At 47.9% G+C, this 10,346-nt stretch overlaps 1 protein-coding gene across 5 annotated transcripts in view; it reads right to left on the bottom strand.

Moving 5' to 3' along the window:
• Positions 1-3,298: 3,298 nt before the first annotated feature.
• Positions 3,299-10,346, bottom strand: part of KPNA6 (karyopherin subunit alpha 6) — a 57,286-nt gene continuing 50,238 nt past the window's right edge. For all 5 annotated transcript variants that reach the window (XM_062190849.1, XM_062190848.1, XM_062190853.1 and 2 more), the window contains 2 exons: positions 9,691-9,869; positions 3,299-8,955 (listed from right to left, as the gene is read on the bottom strand). In XM_062190849.1, coding sequence (XP_062046833.1) covers positions 8,768-8,955; positions 9,691-9,869 — 367 coding nt within the window. In that variant the 3' untranslated portion in view covers positions 3,299-8,767. The remainder of the gene's footprint in view (positions 8,956-9,690; positions 9,870-10,346) is intronic.

Here is a 10,346-nt window from a genome sequence, read left to right as displayed (position 1 = left end):
GCCTGGGATGCATCTGCTTCATCCGGGACCTAAGAAGACACCATGAAAATACGGATATTGAGCTCCATGTGGAATTTGTGGAGGCGCCATGAAATTCCTAGGTAGCTTCATGCCTGGAGAGGCATCACCTGGAACTCACAAAGGAGACCAACAACTGGGAGAGGGGCTCTTCCACGACAGACCACGGCTGTAGGCAGGTGCCCTCTCTCCCCTCCCCCACCCCTTTTCCTGTCTGAAAATCTGATGGGTAAATCTGATGGGTATGTCTCTGTGGCGCAACCCATGCTCATCTCTTTGCTCACTTTCTCACCTTTTAAATCAATGTTACCACTTTGTACACTTTATTTGTGCCAGCACTTGGAATGTGTATCTGTGCATGAGTAAGAAAATTAATGGAGGCCGGCGCTGTGGCGCAGCGGGCTAACGCCCTGGCCTGAAGCGCTGGCATCCCATATGGGCACCAGTTTAAGTCCCGGCTGCTCCACTTCTGATCCAGTTCTCTGCCATGGCCTGGGAAAGCAGAAGAAGATGGCTCAAGTCCTTGGGCCCCTGCACCTGTGTGGGAGACCAGGAAGTGGCTCCTGGCTCCTGATGGGCGCAACTCCGGCTGTTGCAGCCAACTGGGGAGTGAACCAGCAGATGGAAGACCTCTCTCTGCCTCTCCTTTCTGTGTAACTCTGCCTTTCAAATAAGTAAATAAATCTTCAAAAAAATTAATGCTTCCCTCACCCACATCACACCCATAGGAAACCTGGGTGCCCCAGCTGTTGTGACCATTTGGGGAAGTCATCCCAGCGGATGGAGGATGTTGATCTCTCCTCCTGTATAATTCTGCCTGTGAAAGAAATCTAAACAACAACCTGAGGCTCAGAAAGGTTTGGGAGCCAGGTCTCTTGAAACCTAAGGCTTTATCTATAGAAAAGCAGGTTGGTGTAGCAGGTGAAGCTGCCACTTGTGATGCCAGCATCAAATATATTGTAGTGCCAATTGAAGTCTTCACTGTTCCACTTCTGATCCAGCTTCCTGCTAATCTGCCTGGGAAACCAACTGAAGATGGCCCAAATTATTTTTTGTTTGTTTGTTTTTTTTGACAGGCAGAGTGGACAGTGAGAGAGAGACAGAGAGAAAGGTCTTCCTTTTGCCGTTGGTTCACCCTCCAATGGCCGCCGAGGCTGGTGCGCTGCAGTTGGCGCACCGCGCTGATCCGATGGCAGGAGCCAGGTGCTTCTCCTGGTCTCCCATGGGGTGCAGGGCCCAAGCACTTGGGCCATCCCCCACTGCACTCCCGGGCCATAGCAGAGAGCTGGCCTGGAAGAGGTGCAACCGGGACTAGAACTCGGTGTGCCGGCGCCACAAGGTGGAGGATTAGCCTCTGGCGCCAGCCAGAGTTTTTGGTTTTTGACTTCAACCTGGTCCCATCTGAGCTATTGTAGCCATTTGGGGAATGACACAGCATATAGAAAATTTCTGCTTTCCAAATCTTAAAAAAGAAATTGGGGCCAGTGCTATGGCACAGTGGATAAAGTCACTGTCTGCAGTGTCGGCTTCCCATATGGGCGCCGATACGAGTCTCAACCGCTCCACTTCTGATCCAGTTCTCTGCCATGGCCTGGGAAAGCAAAAGATGGCCCAAGTCCTTGGTCCCCTGCACCCACATGGGAGACCCAGAAGAAACTGGCTCCAGATCAGCTCCAGCTCTGGCCGTTGAGACCATTTGGGGAGTGAACCAGCAGATGGAAGACTTCTCTCTCTGCCTCTGCCTCTCTGTGACTCTCTCAAATAAATAAATAAAAAACCTTGAAATTTCCTGAGGCAACATATAAATCAAGCCTTGATGGATTTCCATAGGAAGAGTGTTCTAGGCAGATAAAGAACTTAACCAAGAAAAGGTATGCATGGGGGGTGGAGCTTGTAGCAGGAAGGGTCAATGCTAGTTTACAAAGGCCAGCTGGGTATTATGAGTAGGCAGTTATGAGTAGAACATTTGATAGAAATATGGATTTAAGTTACCTTTTGCTGGGGTCAGTGGTATGGTGTAGGTTAAGCCTCTGCCTGTTTTGCCAGCATCCCACATGCGTGCCTGTTTGTGTCAGGACTGCTTCTCTTCCAATCCTCTGCTAGTAGCCTGGGAAAGCAGTGGATGGCCCAAGTTCCTGGGCCCCAGCACCCATTTAGGAGACCTGGATGGAGCTCCTCCTGGTTCCTGACTTTGGATTGGTCCAGCTCCAGCCATAGTGGCCATTTGGGGAGTGAACCAGCAGATGGAAGACCTCTCTCATCTGTAACTCTGCCTCTCATTCCCTCCCTCCCTTTCTCTCTCTTTGTTCACTCCTCAATTGGCCACAATGGCAGGAGCTGTGCCGATCCAAAGCCAGGAGCCAGGAGCTTCCTCCGGGTCTCCCACACGGCTGCAGGAGCCCAAGGACTTGGGCCATCCTCTACTGCTTTCCCAGGCCACAGCAGAGAGCTGGATCAGATTGTGGAGCAGCCAAGACTCGAACTGGTGCCCATATGGGATGCCGGAGCTTCAGGCCAGGGCATTAACCCACTGCACCACAGCGCTGGCTCCAAATAAATCAATCTTTTAAAAAAAGTTACCTTTTGCTTTGCTATAAATTATCACCTACTAGACTTGGGGGTAACTGGCAGTGATGTGCGTGTACTAGAGAGCAGCTCTTGCAGATCATTGCCAAGCAGAAACTCAGGCCTCATGGTTCCAGATAGTTATTTTAAAAGTGCATTTTTAAAATATTGGCAACCAATTAAAACTTTATACTGCCAACCAAAACCTTCCTTGTGGGTTCAATCAATTTTTGATTGCTTGTCCAAAAAATTCCTAAGTTTTGCTTTAGGAATTGACCTAAACTGAAAGTGTTATTTGTGAACTATTTAACCTCAGCAGACGCAATGGATTGTGAAGAGGTGCTGAATCTGGAGTGGTCAAAACCTTTTAGGCACACTTGGAGCAGCCATTTGGCAAAATTATCAAGGCACCACTTGGTATGTGCACATTGCTTAATCAAAGGACCTCAGTTCCAATTCCAGCTCCCCAGGGACAGCAGGTGATGGCTCAAGTGGCTGGATTCCTGCCACCACGGGGAGACCTGGATTGAGTTTCTGGCTCTGGCTCTGGCCTGGCCCAGGCCTGGCTGTTGTGGGCATTTAGGCAGTGAGTCAGCCATGGGACATCTGTCTCTCTGCCCTTCAAATAAATAATAACAAAAATCTTTATCAGTTGTTGCTGGGGTGGGACAGGAAAGAGGGCTCCCCAAGGCGCATGTGGAAGCAATGGGTTTATTTATATTTCCTACCTTTATTTTGGTGGTTTTGTGGGTGCATATTATATCTCAAGTTATAAAATTGTACACTTAAAATATGCACAATTCACTGTATGTCAACTACATTTCAATAAAGTCAATTTTACAAAACATTTATGGCAAGAACTGATTTAGTTCTTATTTCTATTGTTAAGCTACAAGTTTCAGTATCCTCTCATACATTTCCAAAAACTGAAGTCTGTCATCCCCCCAACCAAAGAAGACTATTTAGAACTTTGCAACAGGTTTTTATTTTTGCTTTACATCTATTACAGTGTTTGAAACCTAAAGAAATACATTTTCTCTTCAAATTTGGATGTGTATATAAATATCATTTGTCTGGACTCAGCACACTCAATGCCATGGTTTCTTGGCCTATGTCTGCTCTGAAATCATCAAGCTTTGTCTCTCTACCCAGGGGCCCTGAGAATACGGAAAATAGCCAGAGTTTATAGTTCTTAGAAAAATAAAAGCAAATGAATTCAGAAAGAAAGAAAAGGATTTGATTTATCTTCCTAGGGTCCTTAACAGGAAACCCAAGCTGTTCTTGGGAAATATCCAGTCTGTTAGGTAGTTGGGACCTCACACCCCTTCCCTTCCTTAAAAGCTTAAAGGAGTTCTCACAAAAGCTGGCTAAAAAAAGCCAGTACACAAATCCATGGCCTAAGGTTTCGCATACGTGCAGACTCCTGGAAGGCATTCTCTGAAGTCAACAGGCTCCCAGCCAGTCTGAGCATTCTGAGCTCTGACTTCTTTCCTGGCTCCCAGGGCATGACATACAGTTCTCTCCTACGAAACCCAAGGGCTGAAACTGGACCTACTAGGAGAGCAGATTAGCATTTGGCAGAGGGGTTTGGACATGAGCTAATGTGGATACCCTATATCAGGCAGGCCAGAAGTAGCTGGGTATGCCCTAACCCACTGAAGACACAGTACACAACCCTTTTTCCCTTAGGTTGCTCTGGACCCAAAATTTAACACTGCCTCTCCTAACTCATAGCCAGTTTTGCTCCTGCACATAGCCCATAGCCTCTCAGAGGAAAAGAAACAGCTTCAATTCACAGATTAGGTTGGTTTTGACCTCAAATTCTTCCCTTGCCATGGTCTTTATTTGGGAGTGGGTCTAGAGGATGGACAATGGGATAACTGAATCACTCATCAAAGCCCTGGCTAAGGAACAGCTAGTACTCACCACGTGGATCACTACAGGGCCAAATTCTCAGCTTGCTGGCTTAACAAACGGAACCTAAAAACTAACAAAGAAAAAAAAAGCTGGACAAGGCTGGTCAAGAAAGTACAAGCCTAAATGGCTGTGGAAGAAACCTACTCTGGGCCGGCGCCGTGGCTCAATAGGCTAATCCTCCGCCTAGCGGCGCTGGCACACCAGGTTCTAGTCCCGGTCGGGGCACCGGATTCTGTCCCGGTTGCCCCTCTTCCAGGCCAGCTCTCTGCTGTGGCCAGGGAGTGCAGTGGAGGATGGCCCAAGTGCTTGGGCCCTGCACCCCATGGGAGACCAGGAGAAGCACCTGGCACCTGCCATCGGATCAATGCGGTGCGCTGGCCGCAGCACGCCAGCCTCAGCAGCCATTGGAGGGTGAACCAACGGCAAAGGAAGACCTTTCTCTCTGTCTCTCTCTCTCACTGTCCACTCTGCCTGTCAAAAATTAAAAAAAAAAAAGAAAAGAAACCTACTCTGAGCAACCTGTGTCTCATACTCACTTCCAGGTAGTACTGCCGAAACATGTGGCCGCTGGTCATGAGCATCTCCTGCGGTTTGAATTGTGCCCTTCCCCCCTGCCAGGAAACAGATACGCATACTTCTGAGGATCCCAGCTAGTCTAACCTTCTTCCTGGTCCAGGGATGTCTGTAGGGACCCACAGAAACTGATCCCTGCCTTCAACTGAGAACCCAGAATCAGTCTACAAGATGAATCCACTGAGGAACAACCAAGATGATGGATACCAAGCTGCGCCGAGTCTAGGGGAGAAGAGATGAAGCCTGAACAAGAGCTGTGGCCTTCAGAGAGGGGCCCGTGGGGTGAGGAGATTAGTATCGCGAGGCTTTCCTCTTCTCTACTAGCTTGCTAGAAAAAGCTTTGCTAGAAACAGCAGGTAGACATGAGAAAACAGAAATACAGCTGAACCCACTAGACGGTTTTCATTTTAACTGGTTTGGCTTGAGAGGAATACAGTCGTCTTCTTCTTTCCCTCAAATAGATGCAACAGCAGTTAGAATCTGTGTAGGGATCCTGGAAAGCAGGCTCCAGGGCAGAGAGTCAATGTGGTAGAGCTAAGGATTCTAGGTAAGGGGGAATACCCCAAAGGTCCCAGAAAGCTGAGATCATCAACATAGGCTCCTTGGAGGGGTCATTTGTGCCCACTGACCCAAGTAACCAGCTGGCCACCTGAGGGTGAAATCCATGTGGTTTTACCAAAAGACTGCAGCTAACATCAAAGCCAGGCAGTCACTCAGTGGGAACAGCTGGGAAACGAAGGTATGTCTCTGAGACCAGAAACCCTGTTGGGACTTGAGAAGATGCCTATAGGGGCTGGCAATAAATAGCTGGCACTGTTTAAAAGAGTACTAGAAAATGTTAGCTAAGAAAAAGGCCTGCTGTCCTCTTAAGCGATGCCTAGATACCGCTACCCCTTCAGAAATCTTAAGTGAATAAATGGGCCACAGGCCAAGAAATGAGGATTCTAAAAATGTGCCTTGACCTGGGCTATTCCCTGCAGCAGGTCAGCAGGCCCCTCTCCTGGCAGCAAGCACTCAGAAACCGATCACAAAGCTTTCAACCCAGGACCTGGTTCCAGAAGGGAGCTGCTCATGAAGACTGGCTCTTAAGATGGCCAAAGGAGAGGTGGAGACACAAAAGATGAGCTCACAGTGGGCTGCAGGAACTTCATCTGTGGACCAAAAGCGGGTTTGAGGAGATAACAGGGAAACATGCTCTGGAGAAGACCCAAAGAGAAGCTCCTAGAGGTCCCCTTCTCTGATGAGAAATATGTCCCCACACTGTGCCATCAGTAGCATTTAGCCTTTGGAGCCCTTAGAGAAAACGTGCTTTAAGCAGTAGCCAGGTGACTAACAGTCTTCCATTTGGTACAGGACCCAGATCTGAAGTCAAAGTGTATCTTGGAGGAGCAGTTGGTAAAACAGGATGTATATGTTTCACACTAAGAATTAAATGTCAGGAACTTAACTGTTGCCTGAAATGTACAAGGTAGATACTTCCAAGTTGCTCTTCCTTTTGGGCAAGGATGATGTGGGGACAGGGGTACTTTTATTTGAACTGTAGAGTAATTCTGTAGTGGATCAGTAGGTCAAGTGCGAAAGCTCCTGCCCCTTGGTTTCCTGGAAGATTGGGGGTTGGCAGTCTCCCACTGATGAATGGCACCTGATTCACCAAGGCAGCACAGTTTGGTGGGATTTTTCACTGGCAACTGCCCGCCCCAAACCACCTTTACCCAGAAAATGGCTCGAACTGAAACCTCAACACTAGGAAGAGAGGGCAAATTTAAGACCAAAGGTGCTAATAAGCCCTTGAAACTTGAGATCTTATCTAAGCATAGGGGCATGGGTTTCACCTGAGCTCAAGGGAGTGCACAGGAGCGGGATCAAGAATGACACTGTTTCTGGGGGAAAGAAAAGTACAGCCTGGGACAGGACACCCCTGACTGATCACACTGGGGAGGTGGCACAGACTATGCCTTTAGCTCCTAACAAGTCTACACTTAACTCACAACGTCTTCCACCCCACACCCCAACAACTTGTAGTATCACTCCACTACCTTTATTCAAAAAGAAAGGCATTTGGATTCTAATTATCATGAGGAAGGGAAAACCCAAACCAGGTACAAGGATCCCGTACAGGAAAGATACCAGAAGTTCTCAAAGTTATTCTGGCTGCTGGGTTTCTGTGATAATAGGAGAGGCAGCCATGCAGGATAATGTATGTGGACAACAGCCTTTGAGATTGGATTTGGGAAAGCAGACTGCTCTCTGGCAGGATGGGGACTAGAGTGATAGACTTCATGAGGCCCTGAGGCCATCTCGCTCCCTACAGGTACAATCAGACCCAGCTGACTTGCTTTACAAAGGTTCCAGAGCTGAGGGTTGGTCCCAGGTGGCGGCCCAGAATCCAGGCAGAGAGGAAAAGGACCAAGCTCAGGCCTCCTGAGTGAGGGAGCTTCCACATCCCTTGTTGGTCTTCCTCACAGTGTCCTAATTACAGAAATTATAGACAGCTCTTCCTTTTGAGACCAATTAAGATTGACCTACCTAATATATAGAATATAAAAAAATACAGAACTTTTTGACATTCTCTCCTTTGGAAGTAAAATATACATGATCCAACTATGGAAGAGGAAGAAGAAAGGCCAAAGGCAGGGATCCCTGACTACCCCAATACATGACACTCTCACTCCAACCTCCTCTCTGCAACCTGTAGGTCCCCAGAGCAAGGACCTTCTCCTCAGGAGAAGGAGGGACTGCTGCCCCGTCTTGAGCTCAGGAGAAAATACAGCCACCTCGGAGGTTCATTCTACTCCGAGGGGAATTTTCAAGTAAACACATGAAGTTGGGTCGCACCATTTGGAAGGTGGATAGGAAACATGGGATCAGTAGCTACACATGGGGAAGCCCCGACTAAAGGCCTGTGCTCCTCCACTCCCTCCATGGGGACAGGGACCCCAGGAGAGCGAGGGGGATCTCCCAAACTAAAGAGATCTGGGCAAAGGGTCAGAGGGAGGGGGAGGCCTCTGTCTCATGGTGGCCTCCCCATCAACCTCTAGTCCCAGAAATTGCTGGCAGCTGGGATTCCTAAAATGAGGAACTCATGGCTCTTGGGAAGAGCAATCTTAATACAAGAAAAAATGTGCAAAAGAAAAAAATTAAATAACTCAATCCAAGCATACAAGATTAATATTCCGTCTGAGCAAGAACACTTTGTTTGGATTTCTCCCCTCCCCTGCCCTCCCACCTCCCACCTCTGGAATATTCCATCTGCTCAAGTACCCAAGATAAGAGTTACACAATCAGGGCAGACGACTGGGAAGGATGAAGGAAGATAAAAGGGAAGGATGTCACCATTAAAGAAAAAAAGAAAAAATAAAAATAAAAAAAGGTGCAAATTGATTACCTCAGTCCTCCTTTGTCTACCCCTGGGCTCCTGGGTTAAAGACATGTGTGCAGCCAAAATATAGTGTAAGGAAGAAAACCCAACACGTCCCCTTCTTGTCACAAAACCCAAATGTGAGCCTCAGATGGTTCTGTGTGTCCAGAGGGTGTCCCCTCCAGGGAAGGGGCGGAGCAGGTCGAGAGCACAGTCTCCAGGACAGCAGAGGTGTGTGGTAGCTGACAGTGGGGGGCTGGCTCCCCGCCCACCAAAGGGCTGCTCTTCTGCTGACTGGTGATGCTCCCCAGCCCTTCCCCTCCCCGGAGGCAGACATTATAGCTGGAAGCCCTCCATGGGGGCCTCAGGCTGCTGGAAGATGAACTGCTGTTGCGTTTCATCCACTTGGGGAGCCAGGCTGCTATCATCGTCTTCTACACCGAAGTAGTGCTCGATGAGGTCGAAGGCCTTCTGGTAGATCTCTTGGTTCTCATGGCTCTGGAGAAACTCAATTTTATCCAAGCCTATGGTGACAGAAAAGAGAGAGAGTGCAGTGTGAGTGCTTTCCTATAGGTCCCTGAAGCATTTCCTGTTTTTCCTTCCTTGAGGTATGTTAGCATTTACAAACACAGGTAATATAACCAGATCACTCTTTTTGACCTGAAAAAGGACAGCCAACATCTCTTACCCAAACTACAGAACCCCCAAAGAGATCAAAATGTCAATTATAAATGAGAAATTCTAGTCCTGATTCTGCTTTAAACAAGCTACGTGAGCCAGCAAATTGTAAGCTCATGAAATGAGTGATGAGTCAGTCAGTCTAGCACTCTTATAGGAACTCATTCCCCCCATATCTCCTGACCCTGATCAGTTCTGGGTTTTATTCTTTGTATCTGTACTACAGCTACTTACCAGGTAGAACATAACTGAAAGGGAACTGATTATTCCTCAGAGGGAAAAGGAATGGGTGGGATAAAACCCTGGATTCAAAAGACAACCCCAAATCCAAATCTCAGCTCTACCCCTGCTACTTACAGGCCAGTTATTCCCATGGAACACTTGAAACCCTGTGGGTCGTAGAATTTGGCTAGAGATGGGTTCTTAACTAATTTGAGAGACACAGACATAAGTCTCATGGAAACTAGAGATGCTTCCCATGCTCCTTGCACACACACCACCTCACATACTGTTCCGGAGGCCTGAAGTCCCAAGGTTTGAAGTACGCAAGGCACAGGTGAGGCTGAAGAAAGGGCACATACCATAGGCTTCCTCGATGAGACCACAGTAGGGATTGACTCCTGAGCCGCTGCGTTTGCCCTCCTGCTCTCCAAGCCGCAGGATGTTCTCCAGTCCATTGAGGGCCACTTGCACAATCTTTGAATCCATCACGGTCAGCAAGTCACACAGAGGTTTGATGCAGCCCAATGAGACCAGATATCTAGGGGCCAGAGACCACATAAGTTATAATTTAATATAGGGCAAGTGCCTTGGCCTATGGGTCCCCTTATACATGCCAACACTCCCAGCAATCAATTCTTACCGAGACTTGATAAACACCTATCCACTGCCTATCCCAGTCTCTCCACTGCCTATCCTAATCGCTCCATCTTCTCTGCTGGTCCAGTTTATCTCACAGGTGGAAACTACCAGATTCTTCTTCCTTGTTGCTAAGGTCACCACAGCTGTAACATTACCACTCTGAACACAGCATTTCCCTGTTTAAAAGTTTTCATGGGCTTCCCATTTCCCTGAAGTCCAAGTCCTGTGGTACAACAGACTTTTCTACAATGTGGCTTCTACCTTTTTTTCTGGCTCTGCTTCCCATTGTTCCTTTCTAAGAACACTTATTCTAGGCAAACTTGTAAAGGTCTCCAGGTTTCTCATTCTTATACCTTTACTTCTGTTAGTATCATCT

Source organism: Lepus europaeus, chromosome 5, assembly GCF_033115175.1.
Source record: "Lepus europaeus isolate LE1 chromosome 5, mLepTim1.pri, whole genome shotgun sequence".
Lineage (NCBI taxonomy): Eukaryota > Metazoa > Chordata > Mammalia > Lagomorpha > Leporidae > Lepus > Lepus europaeus.
The sequence above is the reverse complement of the archived record's forward strand: the minus strand, read 5'-3'. Positions and strand labels throughout refer to the sequence as shown.